This window comes from Vespa mandarinia, chromosome 13, assembly GCF_050613455.1.
Source record: "Vespa mandarinia isolate Hongniang chromosome 13, ASM5061345v1, whole genome shotgun sequence".
NCBI lineage: Eukaryota > Metazoa > Arthropoda > Insecta > Hymenoptera > Vespidae > Vespa > Vespa mandarinia.
The window spans coordinates 1,661,177-1,683,188 of NC_140822.1; the positions used below are offsets into that span (position 1 = coordinate 1,661,177).

Consider the following 22,012-nt stretch of genomic DNA (forward strand, 5'->3'; position numbering starts at 1 on the left):
ACTTCTCCATACATTATTATCCCCTTTTAAATTAGAAGAACGAATCGACATACGAACATGGAACGATTAGTATTTGAGAGATTAAAAGTTCCTAGGGGTGGATAAAAAAAAAAAAAAAAAAAACCAAGAAATTCCTAAGCTTCTTTGGAAAAAAAGAAAAAAAGAAAAACGAAAGAGAAAAGGAAAAAGAAAAAAAGAAAAAAGAAAAGAAAGAAAGAGGAAAGGAAAACAATTTTTCTCCCCTAATCGAAAAAAAGTTTCGATTAAGGGAGAATAGATAATTGACTTTTATAAAATGACCTAAAAACTTTCTGTCCCATCCTGTGTTCCTAGAAACGAAGAACTATCTATAACGTCTCATACATTAGGTCAACCGATAATTGAAGGATTATCCCGTTGAGATTATAAACTATCTGTCGTTTCTATGTTATCGTCTATATCATTGGAAATATATCGGATTTCCAGAGGCACATTGATCGTGTTACATGAGCTTAGAAATGGGAGATGTTCCTTCGCCAGTAAAACTACAACCCGCAGAGAGTATGTGTATGTGTATGTGTGTGTGTGTGTGTGTAAGAGAGAGAGAGAGAGACAGAGAGAGAGGGAGGGGGTGGAAGGAGCAGAGAGAGAGAGAGAGAGAGAGAGAGAGAGAGAGAGAGAGAGAGAGAGAGAGAAAGCGTTGAGTGTTAACAAGGGTGGGCAAAAGAGAAGGGCTCGTAGAACGGGCTGGGTGTGAAAGATATGAAGTGGTCAATTGGTTGAAGAGCCCGTTGCTTCTTTCATGCCAGAACGGATACGTGAATCATTTGGTGTTAACAAAGGAAATAGTACATGGAAATTGAATTTGACGTTAATAGGAAGAAGTGTGTGTACGTATGTGTGTGTGCATGCACACGAGAGCGCATAAGGTATTTTTTTCTTCTTTTCTCTCATCATCAATATCACCCTTCCCTTCCACCCGATTTTTCTTTCTTTTTTAAAACAATATATAATTGAGAATAATCAAAATGGACGACTTAAAAATTCAAATGAACTCTTATCGATGTAACGAACTATCAGTATACATACATACATGTGTTAAAAAAAAAAAAAAAAAAAAAAAAAAAAAAAAAAAAAATCGTTCTCTCGATCGTTTATCGGTAAATATTTTCCGTATGGCAAATTACAAATGGTACCAACGAAATATTAATCGTGAATTTGAATCACTAAATTGGTGTGTACATATATATATATATAAATATATTATATAAAAAATATATATATAATAAATATATATATATAAACAAACACCTATGTGTCGGTGTATACATGTATCTATGTATAATATATATATAGTACAATATATATGTATATAATATTTATTTTTTAAACATATAGTCACAGCTTTATTTCAAAGAATTTTATTAATTTATAACGAAGTTATGCCATTGCATTTCAATAATTTCTATATATAAAGAAAACATTATATACATGCGCACCAGCATGTAAATGATCGATTTTTATCCAGAGAGAAAAAAAAAAGAGAGAAAACACAAAAATAGGAAAGCGAAGAAAAAATACCCACCACGTGAAATATTAATATGACGATAATTTTTTTATTTTGGTTACGAAGGAACAAACAGCCGAGCGAAATGGGACTTCGATTTTTCACTTGAATGATTTAATTCCAATTCCCTTCTTTTGCACCCTTCAATGGACGTAATTAGATCCGGCAATTAGAGACGACAGGTCGATTAATTTCAAGGACGTAACTAAGAAGCCACGTTCATTGTCACGGGAAGTCGAAGATGCTTGCTAGTAAGTAGAACAACTACCATAGAACTAGAACAATCGAGGCTGTTCTATGAGCAACTTCTCAGAGAGAGAGAGAGAGAGAGAGAGAGATTCTAATTTAACTTTGACTATGGTCGAACGTTAAATGGAATACAATTCTCTTTGATGGGTCTGGCTTTTTGTTATTAAATATCTCCGACGAAAATAAATCAAAACGTTCTCTTTGTCGTTTGGGCTGGATTAAACAATTTTTCTATATATATATATATAAAAAAAAAAAAAAAAAAAAAAAAAAAAAAGGCCTAGTACGATTTAATTTCTATTCACCGACCGCCATTTTTACCCCCCCCACCCTGCCACCTCATCAACTTACAGAAGCGAAGGATATAATATCTGTCCACCGACCGCCATATTTCCTTCCGTGGACATACAAAGTAAGTTATTTTAAAATTCTTCCGGGAAAAAAGAGAGAGAGAAAAAAAAAAAAGAAAAAGAAAAGAAAAGAAAAATAGAAAAAATCTTATAATTATACGAACGTCTGACCAACTCGCAGGTAAAAAAAAAACATTCCGCCCTTTTGTTATCCGCCTTCATATTTGGATACGCAATCCTAATATTCTTTGACGACGATAGGCAAGCCGGCAAGTTGAAGAAGAAGAAAAAATAAAACAAAAAGAAAAAGAAAAAGACCAAAAAAAAAGAGAGAGAGAGAGAGAGAGAGAGAGAGAGAGAGAGAGAGAGAGAGAGAGAAATAAAATCCGAGACTTTAGTCGATGACTATAAGGTGTTAATTAAGCGGGCAGAGAAGAAGCAACTTGCTTAATTCTAGAAGTTGAATGGTAAAAAGGTATGACAAAAGGGTGAAGAAAGGGGAAGTGGGAAGGGAAAAGAAGAGAGAAAGAGAGAGAGAGAGAGAGAGAGAGAAGGGTTGAGGGAAGAAGGGATGTACTCGTAGATCTTTTGTCAGTGCGCGAACCGCACGGCTTTTCTTTCGCTTCATTTTCTCTCTCCCTCTCTCTTTTTCTTCTTCTTCTTCTCCTCCTCCTCCTTCTCTTTCGTTTTAGTCTTTTCTTTCTGCTCCGATTTCACGCGCGTTGCTCGACTAAAATTTTACTTCTTTGCAGCCCACCCCCGACCAGTCCCCAGCTTGCCTCTATCAACGGCTTCAGCGCACCAGTCCCACCTTCTCCTTCTCCTCCACCTCCACCTCTTCCTCCTCCTCCTCCTTCTCCTCCTTCTATCCAAGCCCACCTCTCAACACCAGTGTGAAACTGAATACGAGCGAGCATAACGCTGAAAAAGCTGCTCAAAGAACACTCGACATTTAGCTAAATCGAATAAAGCGTGCGAAAGCAAAATAGAAGTTGAGGTGGTAGTAATATTTCATTCGGTAATATGGAAAGGGATTAAAGTCTCTTTTTCATGAAGTCTTATAGAAAAATAAGGAAAGAAAGGAAGAAAGAAAAGAAAAAGGGAAAATAGAAAAAGAAAAAAAAGACAGAGAGAGAGAGAGAGAGAGAGAGAGAGAGAGAGAGAGAGAGAGAGAGAGAGAGAGAGAGAGAGAGAAAGGAAGGAAGGATAGAAAAAAGGAAAAAAGTAAAAGAACGAAAGAAGGAAAAATACTTTTGCCCTTTTTTAAGAAGTTGACAGATTGTATTCGCATTTAATGGACGATCCGACGTACCATTAGACAGATCTTTAATATTTAATAAAACATGATAGATATGACGAAATTATTTATATACTTATATACTTACTTACTTACTTACTTATTTACTTTGTCGAAAATAAACATGGACTCCGTAAAGGAAAAATTGCTCGGTAAGTAGGTAAGTAAGTAAGTAAGTAAGTAAGCGTGGATAAAGAACGATTTATCATTCAAATATTTACACCGATAAGAAGATTCAACTAAGTATCTACGTATTATTTCTTTAAATTTATCACAAAAGTAGTAAATTTTTATTTCTTAAGATAAAATAAAAATCGAGATATTATTCTTTCATCGTCTATTTTTTCTAACCACTCTAATGAAACATAAATAGATATAACGTTGGTTGAAATAAAATGGGGATCCCTTTTAAATTCATCCATTTGATTTATCATAAATACCTCATGAAAATCTAGATCTCTCTGTGGGCACGTTTATTTTTTTTTCTTTTCGCATTACGTTCGTCGAAAAAAAAAAATAAATAAATAAAAAAAGGAAAAAGAAAAAAAAAATTGAAACTAGACGGAATATCTTCTTTAATCGCTTTTTCTTTTTGCTTGTTTTTCCTTTTTCTTTTCTTTCTTTTGCCTTTATTTACTTACTTATTTTTTTTTTTCTTTTTTTTTTAAATTATTGCGACATCATTAGAGGTACATTATATTGAAGTAAAATGTCTTTGCTTTACTACTCGAGTGGTTGCTCTCTTTTTCTTTCTGTTTCTGTTCTGCTTTTATTTCGCTCACGTAGAATGTGTTTCGTCTTTCAAGAAATAAGCTGCATTATTCAGAAGGCAACTGCTTCTGAGAGAGAGAGAGAGAGAGAGAGAGAGAGAGAGAGAGAGAGAGAGAGAGAGAGAGAGAGAGAGAGAGAGAGAGAGAGAGAGAGAGAGAGAGAGAGAGAGAGAGAGAGAGAGAGAGAGAGAGAGAGAGAGAGAGAGAGAGAGAGAGAGAGAGATAGGGAAAGAGAAAGAAAGAAAAAATAAAATAAATAAAATAAAAATAAATAAATGTCATTTCATTGAATGAACATCGTTACGTCTATAAAAGAGAGAGAGAGAGAGAGAGAGAAAGAGAGAGAACACACGATCGATGAAAATTTTTCTTGAGATCTTTCGAGAGAAGAGACACATCAACGAAAGAGCAAGGAAAGGACTAAGAGAACTTTTCAAGAATATATATATATATATATACATATATAGGGGTGTTTCTGCCATGTTATCACGTGACTCGAACCAAATCGCTTCTCAACTCCTTTCGGTGAAATTCGAGTCTTCTCGTTGCACTTCCTTGAAACTCTCTGAACTATGTATACTTACTTCTACAGGTCGATTTTTATCAACGAACCGTTCAACCTTCCATCTTACACATCTTCTTTTTACCGACCCTCTTCCTTCCCCCCTCTCCACTTCACCACATTTTTTTTATCATAACGTCGTGCATCCCTTCACTTAAACCATTATCCGTTCTTTTCACAATAGAATTTCAATTTTCTGTTCATCGGTTTATATATATATATATAAGTATGTATAAAACGAAGACGAGACGACCGAACGGCCATGCTTTTGTTTCGATTTAATTGAAATCGTTCGGAATTTATCCGATATTTGTGATTTATATACATACGTTTATGTGCGTGGATGGGTGGATGTATAAAGAAAGAAAGAGAGAGAGAGAAAGAGGATGTGTCACGTGGTTGAAGTTTCATCGAAAGCACGTACGATGGCAGAGCTGGTTAATTCCTACCGTTAAAGGGATGGGGGTGAATGGTGTTGGGAACAGGGGTGTCCGCTTATCTGTATAAGTACGTATTTGTTAACATTTTTATTAAATGCCGATGGGAATAGTAAATTAATTTATTAGCACGAGCTAATTATGACGATTAAAAAAAAAAAAAAGAAGAAAAAAAAAGAAAAAGAAAAGGAAAAAAAAAAAGAAGAATGAAGAGATTAAGCTAAGTAAAAAATTAATCGTTAATTTTCGCGAGAGGAGGAAGAGAAAAAAAAAAGAAGAAAAGAAAGAAAATAAATAAATAAATAAATCTAAAAATGAAAAGGGATAATCTTTTCCTTTTCTCTTTTTTTTTCCTTCCCCTCTTGACAACAACGGAGAAAAAAAAAAGAAGAAAAAAGAAAAAAAAACGTGGGATTTCGTGCGTTTATAATTAATTATCGATGAAATTAATAACTAACGCCATTTTCTCGTTATAATCGATGAAATGAGCAAGAGGAAATTAAAAAAGGATCATTCTTGGTACTAGTAACCCATGTGGAGGATGCAATTTCTTGTATATATAAGATGAGAAATAAAAAATAAAAAATAAATGAAAAAAAAAAGAAGAAGAAGAAGAAGAAGAAGAAGAAGTAAGAAAGAAAATAAAAACTTAAGGAGATTTTATTTCTCAACCAATCCAAAAGGTTGATATATTAACCAAATGAAATTATTCTTGGTTATTTCCTTGGTTGGTTGTTCTCTCGGTTTATGCAAATGAGCATTGTCCCAAAGTACGTTAACGCTTAGTACGATATTTTATTAGTATAATTTGTAGTCGAACAAATTCTCCATAAACTGAAAACCTTAATGTTCCTACTAACTTTTCTTTATTTATCTACGTAATAATAATAAAAAAAATTATATATATATATATACACACATACACATATTAACTCAGCTGCAATAATGTTCCTAGTTCCTACTAACTTTCCTATTTATCTACGTAATAATAACAAATAAATAAAGAAAGAAAGAAAAAATTAGATCGATTAATCTCGTCTTATCCTAGAAACTCTTCAATGTATCTATGCAAGTAAGATAAAAAAAATAAAAAGTAAAAAAAAAAAAAATAAAAAAAAAAAAAAAAAAATAAAAAAGAAAAAATAAAAAAATTAAAAAATATTGATCAGCTAACTTCGTCTTATCTGTTCGGTAAACTTCGATTATAATCAACAACATCTGTCGATAATAATTTTCAAAGAATATCATCAAAAAATGATATGACGTCGTTGATAGGATAACTTCCCTACTTGATCTTGAAGAGGTTTTTAGAGAGGAAAGAGAGAGAGAGAAAGTAAGAGAGAGAGAAAGAAAAGATATTGGCGATTGTTGCTCATCTATTATACATGAAAACATGAAAACACTCGATTCACGGTCTGAGTAAGTACTTTTCTTTCTTTCCCTTTTTTTTTTTTTTTTTTTTTTTTTTTTTTTTTTTTTAAATAAAGATTAATCGAGGATCCATTATACACCTTGGTTCAAGCAACTATCACGAAAAGGTATAATGAAAGGACAAGCAAACCCTTCTCTTCGAAAATCTTAGAAAGTAGATTCAAAGAGTAAATTCGTAAAGATCTAAGTTACATTTGTCACTGTAAAGTTCTCTTTTTCTCTTTCTCTCTCTCTCTCTCTCTCATGGAAATTTTGTATTATCGTCGTCAATTTTCTAATATCAATTTAAGTCAAAATTAAGTTGAAAAAGGAAAGAGGAAAGAAAAAAAAAAAAAAAAAAGAAAATCTAATTGCCGTTTATCTACATAAATTGTACGTTTAATTTTTTATTTCTTTCATAGAATTTATGTCATTCAACATCGTTTAATCATAAATCAAACGTAAGAAAAATTGATTGGCCAAGAAAATTATTACAATAATATATACGTACATACGTACGTACATATATATTGACATACATACATATATACATACATACGTATATACATATAAACAAAAATGACGCAGACATAAAAATGACGGAAATATCACGCGGAATGTCTCTCGTCAAAGATTCTTGAAACATTTCTATCCTATAGCGTTTCGTCTTTCTTTGAAAGCTTTCAAATAGATTTTTCACGACTTACGTTAGCAAGTTTCATGATAAAATCGAAGACGAAGACGAGGACGAGGACGAGTACGAGTACGAAACCGAGTATGAGGAAATATCTACGACATGCAAAACGATCGAAAGTTCGCGACTCGAGAGAGACGGATAGATAGATAGATAGATAGATAGACAGGGAGACAGACAGAGAGAGAGAGAGATAGACAGACAGATAGACAGACAGACAGACACAGAGAGAGAATACGAAAGTGACCTTCGTTTGAGGCAACTTTAAGTGTCCAATCATAGTAATGTCCTCCGTTTGCGTGACGTCACTAAGCCTAATTCCTGCAATTTCCCAATTGCCGATCAAAGTCGCCGGAATCGTAGATTGCATCTCGTGCAACTCGTGCACATTTGCGTCGTGCATCTCGTTCGTTTATCTAACTACGATTTCGCAATATTGAAAGATATTTTTAAGAATAAAGAAAGAAAAAGAAAAAAGAAAAGAAAAAAAAAACAAATAAACGAAACGTGTTCACGCGAATTTTATCCACTTGAGAAATAGAATAGGTAGTCTACTGTGAAAGAGTAGAAAAAGAGGGAAGAAGAAAGAGTCAATTTAACCGGAGACGCCGGTTTTGACTGGCATCTCGTCTCTTTTTTCTTCTTTTTTTGTCCCTATCTATTTTTTGTACCTATCCTCTCCTCTCCCTCATCCTCCCGCCAACCCCTTTACCGATTTCCCTCTAATTAGACAATCAAGCGCTCTAATTAATCGAGAACGCGGACTTGTAACTCCTTTATTCTACCTATTATCTCGAAAAGTTATGCTTTTGTATTATGTTTCATTTTTCATAATATAAGAAGAAAAAAAAGAACATTTTTTAAATAAAAAATCAAGTAAAAAAAAAAACAAATAACTATACGATCCCCTAAAGATACAGATTTAAAAACGAACAAAAAAAAAAACAAAAAAAAAAAAAGGGAAAAAATAAGTAAATAAAAAAATCAATATTTTAACGTTAACTATATTGAATTTCAGATTGTGAATACGAAACGATTCAGAAGTTTCTAAGTGGTTTTTAAAAAATCAAAGTAATGTTCTGCTTAAAATTATCTGGGAACTTTTGGCTTACCCTATAGATACACAATACATACTCTCTTTCTCCGTGTATAAATAAGTAAACTTTGTTGTTTGTAAAATTTCTCCAGTCTGTTATGTATTTGCAAATTAATTAGTTTAATTAGATTCGTTAAGCATACGTATGTATATATGCTTATTTTACATATATAAATATACAACGTACATACATATATATATATAAATACATATATACATATATACACATATATAGACATGCCATTGATGTTTATTTTATTTTATTTTATTTTATTTTTCTTCTCTCTTTTTTTTTTTTTTTTTTTTTTTTTTTTTTTTTTTTTTTTTTTTAACTCTTATTCGGAAATGTAATACATACGCACTGTAGTATAGTACATATATGGTCGATAGAAGAATAAAGAATGAGAATCGTTGTTTTATAGAATGAAAGTAGTAGTACATTTAGCTATGCAGCTTGAGCTATGATCCTCTTAAATGCATACAACGCACTTGAATTATATTTAGCTGATGATTTTAACCGAGAGTTCTAGATTCAGAGAGAATATTCTTCTTCTTTTTTTTTTTTTCTTCTTCTTCTTCTTCTTCTTAAAAACAAAAGAAAAAAAAAAGAAGAAGAAAGAAAGTAAGAAAAAAAAATGAAGAGAAAAAGAATTACAAAATTTCTTTCTTGAATAAATCTTCAATTACGAAAGGAGGACAATGTTTTTGACCATTATCGATTTACACTCAGCATTATTAATACACAAGACGTCCATTAAAAGGCGATCACTGCGCCATCTGGGCTGTTAATTTTTATCTTTTCTTTTCTTTTGTATTATATATATATATATATATATATATATATATATATATAAATATATTTTATCCTTCCCTATTTGCATACTTAAATATTATATACACACACACACACACACACATACACAGTGTATATTAATTATTTTAATGCGATTTCATTTAATTTTCTTCGTCGAAATTAATTATCAAAATATCTTCGATTACATTTTACATAAAATCAAAAAGGATGAGCAATTAAATTAATCGCAAATTAATTCATTATATCGTGACTAGTAAACATCGATCTTTTTTTTTTGCTTTTCATATCATTCCCGATTGTTTATCTGAAAGCGGGATGTTTAAGTATTTAAAAAAAAAAAAAAAAAAAAAAAAAATTATAAGAAAGAAAAAAATGTATATATATGCAGCAATGTAGGCTTGAGTAAGACACATGTAAGAGTTTACTGCTGATAGAAAGAGGAGGAGGAGGAGGAGGAGGCACTTTCCGGTCTCACCAGACGCAGACCAAATATGTACATATATGTATAAACCAGCTTAGCTAAGACTAGTAAACGCAACACGAGACTTAGGCCTTAGGCTATATATGACCTATCTTTAGGGTCACAAACATTTCTGATTTTTTCTTCTTTTCTATTGTTTTTTTTTATTTCTTTCTTTCTTTCTTCCTTTCTATTTCTCCAAAGAAGAATATACTTTTAACATTAATTAAAATCTATAGACACTAATGCAGAAATCCTTTCTTTGATTAATCCTAAATTATAAATATTATTCTCGAGATTGTAATAATTACAATTAGTAACATTATCAATTTATTCGATTATTCAAAAACATTATTGAAAGTATATGTACACAAGTATTATTTTATTACCCCATCTCTCATTCTCCATTCAACCCCTTCATAGATCTACTATAGAAATTAGAACGATCACTTACTTACACTACGTACTTATTTGGAAAAAAAAGAAAGGCTAAAAAAAAAAAAAAGAAATTTTTCTAAAAAGATTTCGTATCGATGTTCCATAAAGTGACGTAAAAAAAAAAAAAAAACTTTTCATGCATTCTGCATGCATAATCATTTAAAATATATACACGTAATTATATATATATATATTTTTTTTTTTGTCTTCTTTTTTAATCCATTTCCTTAAATTTTTCAAAGTTGAAATGACGATAACATTGACTGAAATCGATACTAGAAATATCCGATTAGTATCTAAAACCATTCCGGCGTAGTTAATCCCTATCGAGTAAGCTACCTACTACTCACGCATATAACTTTCGTGAGCTTTCAGCGAGCTATCATGTATGTATATAATACATACGTACATATCTATTTATGCATGCGTACATATGTATGTATGTATCTATGTATATATATATATATATATATATATATATATATATATATACACACATACATGATACATAGGGCACACGTTTAAAGATCGAACGAACGAGTGTACCGTCATAATCTGCTTTCGAGTAGATTAACGCTCGCCGTGTTCGATAAATTCCTTGAATAGAATCCTTTGAAGAGAACGAAGCGGAAGAGGAAGAAGAAGAAGAAGAAGAAGATGAAGAAGATGATGAAGAAGATGATGAAGATGAAGAAAAAGAAAAAGAAGATGATGAAGTAAAAGCTTTTAAAACGTTTTGTATCACCGAAGACTTTCACAAACGAGAGAAATTGCACTGCGGTATATTCGAGACAAGTTGTTAAAACACGAGAATTATCTATGTAACTAACATTATCATGTAAGTATCGTCAAGGATATTTTCTATATTTATACAATTTATCTATAATAATAATAATAATAATAATAATAATAATAATAATAATAATAATAATAATAATAAAAATAAAAAAAAAAAATAATAATAATACGATAAGAATTTTAATGAATATGTGTATGTGTGTGTGTTTGTGTCTTACTGTATAATGCAGTAGTTTTTGCAATGTTTGAAATAGGTACACACAAAATTTGTAAGAAGCTTGATAGAGAAATAGGAAAAAAAAAATTGAATTGAACTGAACTGAGAGAACAAACAGAGGAAAAAAACGATGAGACGAGAGAGAGAGAGAGAGAGAGAGAGAGAGAGAGAGAGAGAGAGAGAGAAAAAGATATAACAATTAAATTGATAGAATAAAATTAATTATTATAAAAATTTGTTAATTAAACAATTTAATTTTTTCTCGAGATAATTAAAAAAAAAAAAGATTTTTTTTCTTTTATTTATTTATTTTTATTTTTACGTGCTATGAATATTTACGTACAAAAGTATACGCTATGCAATAGTATATGTACATGCTTGCGTCTCTCTCTCTCTCTCTCTCTCTCTCTCTCTTTCTCTCTGTGTGTGCGTGTGTGTGTGTGTGTGTAAGAAAAAGAGAGAGATAGAGAGAGAAAGAGAAAGAGGAGGAGGGAATAGGGGAGAATGCACAGCGTGGTAGGACCGGTTTCAAGATGGGGCTTCGTTCCAACAACACACACCATAACCTTGCGAGACTACGTGTATCATGAAAGCTCTCTCTCTCTCTCTCTCTCGTATATACGAAGTGGAGGTGGAGAAGTCGGTGCCGTCGCCATCGTCGTCGCCATATCCACGTTCAGATCCACGTCCGCTGAACGACCTACGCGAACGAATCGATGTCCCACATCCTCTTCTCTCTCTCTTTCTCTCTCTACATATATATAACCTATTTCATATCTTTCTACAGTTATTTCTCTAGGTGTCTTTTTATCCCTCCCCCCCCTTCTCGCTCTCACACTCTTTCTCTCCCTAAGATTATGTTACTACTTTTATCATAGTAATTTTATCATCGACATATTATATATGTATGTCAACTTTATTATTCATTGAAAATAATCAATTATATATTTATTATATTTATATTTATATATATATATATATGTATAAATATATTTATATCTAATATATTTTTTCCTTTCTCTTTTTGTTATATCTTATTTTTAATGAAGAAAAATTCATATGCCATATCTTTTCTTTCGTTTTATTTTATTTTATTCTTTTTTATTTTTTATCACTACTTCGCGTATATACTATATACTATCGCTAGAGTAATTTGATTGACGTATTATATTGCATTTATTATAATTATTATAATTTTCATACGACCAATGTAATATTCTCTTTCGTAATAATGACGGAGGGAAACATTTGTTTATATTTTTTCCAATCTCGAAATGGACTTATTAATTAATTAGTTAATTAATTCGATCGAATTGTCATTATAACTGTGAATGAAAATAAAAGGGGTTAGAAAGGACTGTTTGTTTCTTCTTCTTCTTTTCTTTTTTTTTCTCTCTTTTTTTTTTTTCCATTGATGGAAGTAAATCAACAAGCAGAGTACACTGTATTCTTTTTTTACTGATAAAAGTAGTATATCTATTCATCGAGATCATCCATTTTAGTCTTTGGATTGTTTAGAAAATATACGAAACATGATCTCCTATTAGCAAAGAGAAGGGGAAGAGTGCATCGAGATATTTTTATCTTATGGAGAATCGTCCGATCGATGGCATCGCGTTCTATAAAAATAATAAAAGGAAAGAGAGAGAGAGTGTGTGTGTGTGTGTGTGTGTGTGAGAGAGAGAGAGAGAGAGACAGAGGGAGGAGAAGGGAGAATGAGAGTGGAGTAAAGCAGAGTAAAATCAAGTGAACAAAAAATTCTATAGCGACTTTAATAATACTTCCGCCATTTTTCTTTTTATTATTGCAAAATAATTCTATGCATTTGAGTGTGTTCCCAATCACGAACTCCACGAAAAATTATTATCTATTTATTTTAAAATTTCTAAGAAGTTACTATATTTTATATATTTTATTTATATGTAATAATACATATAAAAAAAAATGTATATATATATATATATAAAATGTAATAAACTGAAACACTTAAAATTCGATAAACGTAGCTTTTTACAAAGATGGCCTCCATAATACTATTCGCATTATATTCTAAGTCACATAAGTCGGATACTCGTTAATAAATTTTTCTTCGAAAGGATACGGGCACAAGTATAAATATACAATTAAGTTTAAACACGATGAACACATACATTTACTATGACGTATTGGTTAACAATGTAAGTACTATATAATAGATGAGACACGAATCATGAATATTGCGACTAAATTAAGTATGTGTATACGTAGATAAAAATCATCGAAGGAAAGGAAAAAAAAAAAATAATAATAATAATAAAAAAAAAGGAAAGAAAAGAAAGAGAGAAAATAAAATAATTTGAACGTAACTTTGACAATGATGTTTTCACAAAAAACATTGTTTGTGAAAATCTGGGAAAAAGAAAAAATAATAATAAAAAAATTGAGAGAAAAAAAAAATCATGCTTTAATATTTTTTAATAAATCATGTAATAGGATAATGATGACGATGACGATGATGTTGATTGAATAATCATCGATCTTATCGCAATGAAAACCAAAGTTATGATGAAACCGGACGATGAAATTTAATCTTTTATGGTATCAAAACGAGACGAATGAAGTTACATATTTACATACATACATATATATACATACATATATATATATATATATATACATATATGTAATATGGTTTATATACGAGGAATTGTTATTTTCTTTGGCGATATTTCGAAAAGTCGAGTAGTTATTAATCATGCAATCAGTATAAAGAATGATTCTGTGAACATGCGCGCATATATGTGTATTTGTGTATAAAAAATCTCAACATAGCATTCTGGGAAAGATGACGTTGCTGGAATGTCCCCGTTTCATTAGTGCTGACCACATATATAAAACATACATGTGTATGTCTATGTACATATGTGTGCGTGTTAGATGCGCTGAAAGACGTTCTAAGTAGATACATAATATATATATATATATATATATATATATATATACATATATATATATGTATATAATATAGATATTCATATATAGGATGGGTCAAAAGTTACTACATGAGTCGAAAGTTTCTAGATTATTATAAAAATCGAAACTCTTTTGAGAGTTTTCTTAGATTTGCAATTACGCTTATAATTTAATGAGCGAAGCTTTTGGTTTTACAATTTAAAAAAAGAAGAAAAAAATAATAAAAGAAAGAAATAAGCTAATGTTTATCGAAAAAAGGAAGAAAAAAAAAAAAAAAGATAAATAAAAAAGAAAAGAAAAGAGTAATTGATTTTTAATCGGATCTAAGAAGCTTTGGCCCACTTTTGATCCGCATCCGGTAAAAATCTATAAGTCGTAATCACGAACAATACGTTTAAATATAAAATACTTCGGGGAGTTTTTTCTACTCCTTTTTTCTTTCTTTCTTTCTCTCTCTCTCTCTCTCTCTCTCTCTTTTTTTTTTTTAATCTATCTGAGATTTCAATCTTATAAATGTTAGCCCTCTGCCTTTCTCGCTGATAGATAACTTCTTTTTTGTTTTTGATTTGTACGATAACGATCAAATGAATATCTTATACAACAAAGATTAGAGATAATTACATTTATAATAATTTTATCTTTCTGATAAAAATATAAATGAAAAATGTGAAACGTATAGTATAAATCGAACACTTTATTATTATTATTATTATTATTATTTCGGTAAAATTTATTAATACGATGTGATTTTATAATCAAATGTATTTGATGCTTAATAAAAACAACAATATAGAACAACAACAATATAGAACAACAACAACAACAACAGCAACAACAACAACAACAACAGTAATAATAATTATAACAAATCTCGTAAAATTAGAATAAACAATAAAGAATCGAGATAAAAAAAAAAAAAAAACCAAGGAGAAAGAAAAAAGAAAAGAAAAAAAAAGAAAAAATTACGAAAAAAATGCAAATATTTGTTTCACTTGTTTTTTGTTCCTTTTTTTTTTTATCGAAAGATCGATAAAGAGGACATTCTCCTAGGATTAATAATAAAGGGTGAAGGATTAATAATAAAAAGGATAAAGAAAGAGAGAAAGAGAGAAAGAGAAGAGCGGAAAAAGGGTGAAAAGGGGAGGGGGTAATTCGACCAGATTGATTAGCCGTGATACCTCGTGTGCGACACACGCGCGCACGCGTGCCCTTCTCTCTTTGAACACACACAGACACGACGATGATCGCGAATACTCAGTAGACGTAGACGCACACGCAAACCCACACGCAAACGCATATAGAAAAGACTGGCTCCCTCGCACAATCATTTCCATAGCAATTTCTATTCTATTTCCGTTGACGTGGCAATGGCGTTCAATTATAGACTGCAATATTGAGAGGCACGTTTTCCCAATAACCGAAGCGGCTCTCTATATCTCGATCGGCACGACGCGACCCAACGAACGACCGCCATGACGACGTTGGTCTATGGACACCAACTTGAATTGATATCGCGTTTATTTCATATCCTACTATTACGAAAATTTACTCTCTTATATGCATGTATATATATATATATATATATATATTTATTTATTTATTTATTTATTTATTCGTGATAAAAAATAGTAAAAAAATTCGGAAAATAATAATAAAGACGTACGTTATTCTTTTTTTTCTCCTAATCTGTGCACAAGTATAATATAAGTGTATATGTGTGCGTATATACGTACACGCATTTGTATGACGTGATTACACAGGATAAATCAAAAGTACTTAAGTGATATTTTTTTCTTTCTCTTTTTCTTCCTTTTCTTTTTTTCCCCTCTAATCTATCTGTGTGTGCTTGTACGACTTGTATCACGCGATAACAAAGGGTAAACCAAAAGTTTTTGGATGACACTTTTTTCTTAATCTATCTGTATATATATATATATATATATATATATATATATATATATATATATGCGTGCGTGCGTGTGTATGTATGAGTGGAGAGAGGTCTGTGCTCGATGGCTTGTATCACTTGATAAAACAGAGTAAACCAAAAGTTCTTGAATGACATTTTTTTTTTTTTTCTTTTAATCCATCCGTGATAATACATAAAGATAGTGCAAAAATTTCTGAACGATTTTAATAAATCAATCAATTGTTTACTCTTTTTTAAACGAATTACTTTCTCTTCTTTTTTTAATTTTTTTCTTCAGACACTTCATACCATCTCTACAGGCTTAAGTAATTCCTATGTATAACGCGACGATATAATACACACTTTGTTCGATTTATAATAAATAATGACGATCGAGAATTTTCATTTTAATTATATTACAATCGGAATTAACGATTACAACGTTAACGTTAATGGATATAATTAAAACTCCGTATAAAGTTCATCGTACTTATTAATAATTCTCTGTTAAAATATATCTCGCATAATAAAACACTGCGTGTAACCTTTAAAAAGAGAATAAAACTGGACAAATGATAAAAATTCTTTTTCGCCTTAAAAACATAACAAAACAAAACAAACAAAAAATAAGAATCAATTCTTTTAGAGGTCTTATTGTGCATGAAGTAAAAAAAGAAAGAAAAAAAAGGGAAAGAAAGAAAAAAGAAAAAAAAAAAAAAAAAATCCAAAGGATAATCAAAACCAGCATCACTAGAAACTCTCCATCGGATGAAAATATTCTTGTATATAAACCTCAATCGACAAAAAGAGATATTTTAACGACGTTCATTCGAATGAAAATTATTATCACTAACATTCATTATAATCCTTTTTTTGTTTTTTTTTTTAAATATGATTGGAAAAAAGAAACAATAAATAAATAAATAAATAAATAAATAAATAAATAAATAAATAAATAAATGATCATTGATACCGATTATTCGCCTCTCGTTTCGTCGCATTTTAAAAAATAAAAACAAATCAAAAATAAAAAAAAATAAACAACAAAGGAAACAAACAAACAAACGAACAAGCAAACAAACAAACAAAAAGCAGAGACCATAAACGGGGTCGAAACGATAATGAACGTTCTCAATGTCGAATGGGGATGATATCGCGTGAAGGATCGCTGATCCTTCTAAAGGGACTATAGTCAAAGGACTTAGGTTAGGTAAAAGAGTTGATAGACAATGGACTTGTCTTCTTCGTTAAACCTTCCCTACCTTTTCCTTCTCTCTCTCTCTCTCTCTCTCTCTCTCTCTCTCACACACTCCCATACATAACATCTATATACATACATACATACATATACTTTGCTCCATATACACTGGAATTAATTATATCCGTGACCGGGGCTCGTGACAAAGGGGTTAAAGGAAAGCAAGAAGAGAAGGAAGAGGAGAGGAGAGGAGAGACGGGAAAGAAGGGACGAGAGAGAAAGAGAAAGAGAGAGAGAAGGAAGGGTGAGGTAAGGGGGATGTAGAGAGAAGAAAAGGGAAGAGGGGTTAGAATGAGAATGAAATATATATGCATGTGATGTAAAAGAGAGAAAAAGATAGATGGACAGACGAATAGTGAGAGTGAGAGAGACATAGATAGACGGATAGATAGATAGATACGAAGAGAGAGAATTGGAGAAACAAAGAGTAGACCAACAATTCGCATATTCGAAAGAGAGAGAGAGAGAGAGAGAGAGAGAGAGAGAGAGAGAGAGAGAGAGAGAGAGAGACGGATGTACATAAACGAGACTTTCATATATGTATATATATGCAAGTCGGATATGCAGGAGACAGACTCGTTAGCCACTCGTCAAAACAAATCGTGCTCCCTGAAAATAATGTCTACTGTATACCGTATACGCATTTATCTCTCTCTCTCTTTCTCTCTCTCTCTCTCTGCATATATATATATGTATAAATGTATGTATGGATGGATGGCTCGATGTATGTATGTATATGTGTGCGCGTATCAAAGAAAACATCGTTGGTGGCTCGTCGTCTTGACTTCGTATGACTCTTTTCCTTGTCTCGTACATTACCGTTAGAAACGCGCTTACAGAAATTCTCTCTCTCTCTCTCTCTCTCTCTCTCTTTCTTTCTTCTTTTTTTTTATTTTTCGTCTCTCTCTCTCTCTTCGTCCATCATCTTGTAAGATCATCGTTGAGTATATCCTTACTCTCATATAACAATGCGCAATTGATCGTCACCGTATATCCAACTACTTAATGAGATAATAATGATAATGATAATGATAATAATGATAATGATAATAATAATATTAATAATGATATAACGAGTGTGAGAAAATTTAACTTGTCACGTATCAATTTCCAGGCTGAATTTAAATTATTTTCTGGAAGTGGGAAAACTAAAAAGGATAATACAATAATGAACAATAAATGATAACGATTTTCTATTTGAGAATGAAATCCTTAATAATAATAATAATAATATATATATATATATATATATATATATATATATATATATATAATATCGTGTATCGTGATTCCATTTTTCTTTTACATGTAAATGATCGCTATAATAATAATTAAAAATTAAAAATTAATAATAATAATAATAGCATAAAGAGTGCGAGAAAATCTGATTCCTTACGTTTGAATTTCTCGCCGAATTGAAATTATTTTCAGAGGGAAAGCAAAAAAAGAAAAACGCACGTACACGGGGACATACACAGAGGATACAAACAAAACAAAATTGACGATAAATGAGAATATAATAATCGTATATAAAAATGGAATTGTTAGTTTTAAGCCATATATGGCATATAGGATCGTGTCAAGACTAAAATTTTTTTGGTCATGCGATTGATTATTATAAAAATTCGTAGAATTTCTTCGTATAATGATATCGTACGAGTATAACCCCAAATAAGGAGATTATCTTGCGAGAAACTCGTCGAGTATATCCGAGTTCTAATTTCAAAACAGTAACACTTTCCAGGTTGCATCAACTACGTACAAGATGGTCATCGAGGTCGACTTGGTATATCTCTAATCAAGGTCGAGTTTCTCATATATATGAGAAACATCGTGTGTTATCTCTTATGATATAAATATAAAAGAAATAAATATCTCTTATAAGGATAACAAGGAATTAACGACAGATCGTGGTCCGTATAAAGATGATCGTTAGCAAATTAACTTAGGACACGTAATTATTTTTTTTTATTTTTTTTTTTTTTTGTTATTTTAAATCAAAACGTGATTCTTCGTGTCCAATCATCATGAATAATATACGTGCATATCATACATATACAATTACGATCGTGTATTTATCATTGTTTACTCGTTTATTTCGACCTCGACGTCACGTACTTCGCCGAACGTTATCAAAAATAAATAATAAAAAGGAATATGAGAATGGAAGTTACAAAAAAAATAAAAAAAAAAAAAAATCAAAATATAAAATACGAAATAAAGGATATATGAAATTAAGAAGAGATGAGAGAGAGAAAGAGAGAGAAAGAGAAAGAGAGAGAGAGAGAGAGAGAGAGAGAGAGAGAGAGAGAGAGAGAGAGAAGGAGAGAGAAAGAGGAAGGAAAGAAAAAGAAAGAGAGAGAGAGAGAGAGAGAGAAAGAGAGGAGGTAAGAGGAAAGAGGGAGAGAGAAAGGACGAGACGAGGATCGACGAAATGAGCCGAAGATCGGATCGTCGTCGGCCCCGTCGCCATTTTCTAACTCCCGTTTGGAGTCCGCGGCTTCACCCTCAGGTAAAACGTAAGACCACACGCGCGTAACGCGTAAGAAATTTAAATGAGATAAAAAGAAAAGAAAAAAAAAAAAAGAGAATGAAAATGAGAATGAGAATGAGAATGAGAGAAAGAGAGGAAGAAAGAAAGATGCGTTGCGCGCGTGCCACAGTGTCCGCGTGCACATGAGGCTCGTACCATCCAAAGCAAAGGATCGAGAGAGAGAGAGAGAGAGAGAGAGAGAGAGAGAGAGAGAGAGAGAAAGTCCCCCCACCCCTCACTTTAGGCCAGGCCAGGGCAACGTGCAAAGCAACGAAGAAATCGCGCGAGACGCCGAATATCTTACGGCTCTTTACACACACATATATATACATATATACATATTATCTATCTATCTATCTATCCTAAAAAGTGTATCCATAGTTTGTTAAGTAAATGTTCAAAACGTCTCGCTTTCTTCTCCATTTCTCTCCTTTCCCCTATCGTCCTTAAAGTCCTTTGTCCTATAAGTTAGGATTTCGTTCTACGATAAGGGTAGGATTTCGATGGGACATTATATATCTATATAACGTATATATTAATAAGAATATTATTGGACTTTACGTAATATAGTCCTCGAAAATAAAACGAACGTTTAACGAATGAAATTGACAAAAAGGTATGATTGAAACAAGGAGTGAGGGGGAAAAAAGAAAAAAGCTGAAACGACGTAAAAGAAATTATAATATTAGGATAGAAAGTGGTATTAAAAGAAAAAAAAAAAGAAAAGAGAAAAAGAGAAAGGGGAAGAGAAAGAGAGAGAGAAAGAAAACGGTATGATCGTTCTCCTACCTCCGTAGCGGCGTTGCATTCCGTGAGAATGACGGCCGTGCTAACCAGAATCCACAATATCCTTCGTCTCATTTTTTCTATGTGTTTTCAGGTAGGCTCCTGTCGAGCCTGCAGCAGTAACGCCGTTTTCACGAAGACGGATAAAGTACGATTTGGAGCCGCCGCGTACGTCGCAGCCAGAAAAAGGAAGCTACGAAAAGCCGAAGGGAGCAACAACGCGACACACACCACACTGATCGATGAATCGCGAGACACTGAGGGCGCGACGATCGATCCGCTTTCATCGTTCTCCGGTGATCGCCATTTTTAACGATTGGTGCGCCATCACGCGGCTCGCGTTAGTTCTATTCTTCGCGTTCCATGAGATCGTAGCGCCATCGCGGTCTTTAATCGAAGCTACGAAACTGTCGGTCATAGTAGTGCGGTAAATTCAAAATTTTTTTTTATTTCAATCTTTCAAAAAATAAATAAATATATATATATGTATATATATGTATGTATGTAATGAAATTCAATTATTTTTTTTTTAAATAAAAATTTTTAAGTATCTTCCTTCTTACATGATGTCGTATTTTTTTCTAAGTTTTGTAAAAATCTAAGATTTTCATTGATATCTCGATTGTATTCTTCGATTTTATTACGCATTATGTTAACCTCCTTTTGCAAGTTTTTAACTTCGTTTTGCGTTTTTCGTTTGATTATCTCTAATAATTCTTTATCCTGAATAATCGATAAAAAGATTATATAATATTCTCTCTCGATATTATCTATTATAATGGTCGTGAAAAAGAAATGTTTAAAAGCGTCGTTAATCATATGACATTGTCGTTTACCTTTTTATAATAATATTCTGTTTCGTATGCTAAATTTTCATCCAACAATTTATTATTCTTATTTAAAGCATTGTTTTCTGTATTAAAATATCTATAATTGGCAAACAAATATTATTTCACTGATGTTGTAAAAGTAATTTTTTTTTCTAACCTTAATATATTATCGATTCCAATCATTAAATATATCCATTAGACAAATTATTAATTACCTATAAATTGGTGGACTTATTACTTTACCAATGTAACGAAACATATTAAATTAATTAAATTGATTATTTTACTTCGAACTTCAGATTTAAAATACAATAGACCATAAATAATTATATTTGAGGTATCAAAGAAATCTATGTTCGATTATTATCAACTTTGAACTTATTAATCTTTCAGAAACAAATGAAATTTATTATATCGATTTAACAATCATTTTCCATTTTGGTTAAATTTCAAATATTTAAAAACATTCTGCGTTATAATGGCTTTTATTTCAAATAATTACTGTGTCTGTTACATTATTTGTTAGATTATTGTTTGAAAATTGAATATATTAGCATATTATTTGAAAATATATACAAATCTATTGAATATAGCAATTTTTTCAGA

The 22,012-nt window shown here is 31.3% G+C and overlaps 2 protein-coding genes across 2 annotated transcripts in view; both read right to left on the bottom strand.

Moving 5' to 3' along the window:
• Sdc (Syndecan) overlaps window positions 1-20,822 on the bottom strand; it is a 29,172-nt gene extending 8,350 nt beyond the window's left edge. Inside the window, exon 1 of the mRNA XM_035871997.2 lies at window positions 20,580-20,822. Within this exon, the coding sequence (XP_035727890.1) occupies window positions 20,580-20,651 (72 nt within the window). The 5' untranslated portion in view covers window positions 20,652-20,822. The remainder of the gene's footprint in view (window positions 1-20,579) is intronic.
• Window positions 20,823-21,119: 297 nt separating this feature from the next.
• Window positions 21,120-21,794, bottom strand: LOC146872578 (uncharacterized). Its single transcript, XM_085661151.1, has 3 exons — window positions 21,622-21,794; window positions 21,413-21,503; window positions 21,120-21,299 (listed from the first exon to the last, which is right to left on the bottom strand). Exons 1-3 carry the CDS (start codon window positions 21,663-21,665, stop codon window positions 21,120-21,122), a joined length of 315 nt encoding a protein of 104 aa, XP_085517277.1. The 5' UTR covers window positions 21,666-21,794.
• Between the last annotated feature and the right edge of the window lie 218 nt (window positions 21,795-22,012).